Consider the following 1,067-nt stretch of genomic DNA (forward strand, 5'->3'; position numbering starts at 1 on the left):
TATATATATATATATATATATATTTATTTTGCATATCAAAGTGAGACATCCGAGAACGATTTCATAAGCTTAATCTGCAAAGGAATGAATGGCAATAGAGGAGAAGAAAATAGTGACTGTTTATTGGTCCCAGCAAGGGGACTCAGTCTCGGTAAGCACGAGGCACCAAAGTAAGTTTTTCCTTACAAAAAAGTGGAATCATATAGTATATATTTAATATGTGAACAAGTGTTATATACCACCATTCATCATCGTTATTTAGATAAACTGTCTTTTTTTGCATTGTCCTCTATATATATAAAGCTCTCTCATGGCTGCTTCGTCTTCGGTTTTGAGACCCAACTCGCTGGGGCCTCAAGTTTTCATCAACTTCCGGGGAATAGAATTGCGCAGAAACTTTATAAGCTTTCTCTACGCTGCCTTGAAAGAAGCGGATATAAACGTCTTCATAGACGAAGGCGAGCTATTGGGATCAGATTTGGTTAACCTATTGAAAAGAATAGAAGAGTCTGAGATCGCTTTAGTGATCTTCTCCAAGGATTACACGAGTTCGCATTGGTGCTTAGATGAGCTGGCCGTCTCATAGTGGTTCTATTGGAAGATATATTTACATATTTATGTTATATGGGTAATATACTTTATTGTAGTTTAGGAAGTTGTATAACTTGGTCCACAAGTCTAGTATATTCGGGTGTCTCTTGTGTATATATATTGGTTGTATTGGTTCAAGATTAATAACACAAATATTCTGAATACCTAGCAATCTCGTTTTTTCGATTTTGTTTCTCTCGTCTGTTTTTTTTGGTTTTCTTTTCTTTTTCTCGTTTTGGTTTCTCTTGTTTCGACTGTTTCAAGTTCTGTTTTTGTCCTTTTCCTGTTTGATCCATCACGATGACAGACGAAAAATCTGTTGTTTCCAAGGCCTCTGACTCCACCGTAGTCACGCCTTATACTTTGTCCTCTGCTGACAATCCAGGATCCATGATATCTTCGGTCTTGTTGACAGGAGACAATTATTCTGAGTGGGCGACGGAGATGTTCAATGCCCTGCGCGCCAAAAGGAAGAT

The 1,067-nt window shown here is 37.7% G+C and overlaps 1 protein-coding gene across 1 annotated transcript in view; it reads left to right on the forward strand.

The window, feature by feature from the left end:
- The window catches only part of LOC104724918 (protein PHLOEM PROTEIN 2-LIKE A5-like), a 1,965-nt gene extending 1,220 nt beyond the window's left edge, over positions 1 to 745 (forward strand). Inside the window, exons 3-4 of the mRNA XM_010443489.2 lie at positions 42 to 170; positions 304 to 745. Coding sequence (XP_010441791.1) covers positions 42 to 170; positions 304 to 586 — 412 coding nt within the window. The 3' untranslated portion in view covers positions 587 to 745. The remainder of the gene's footprint in view (positions 1 to 41; positions 171 to 303) is intronic.

The sequence above is a fragment of the Camelina sativa genome, chromosome 11 (genome assembly GCF_000633955.1).
Source record: "Camelina sativa cultivar DH55 chromosome 11, Cs, whole genome shotgun sequence".
In the NCBI taxonomy this organism is placed as follows: Eukaryota; Viridiplantae; Streptophyta; class Magnoliopsida; order Brassicales; family Brassicaceae; genus Camelina; species Camelina sativa.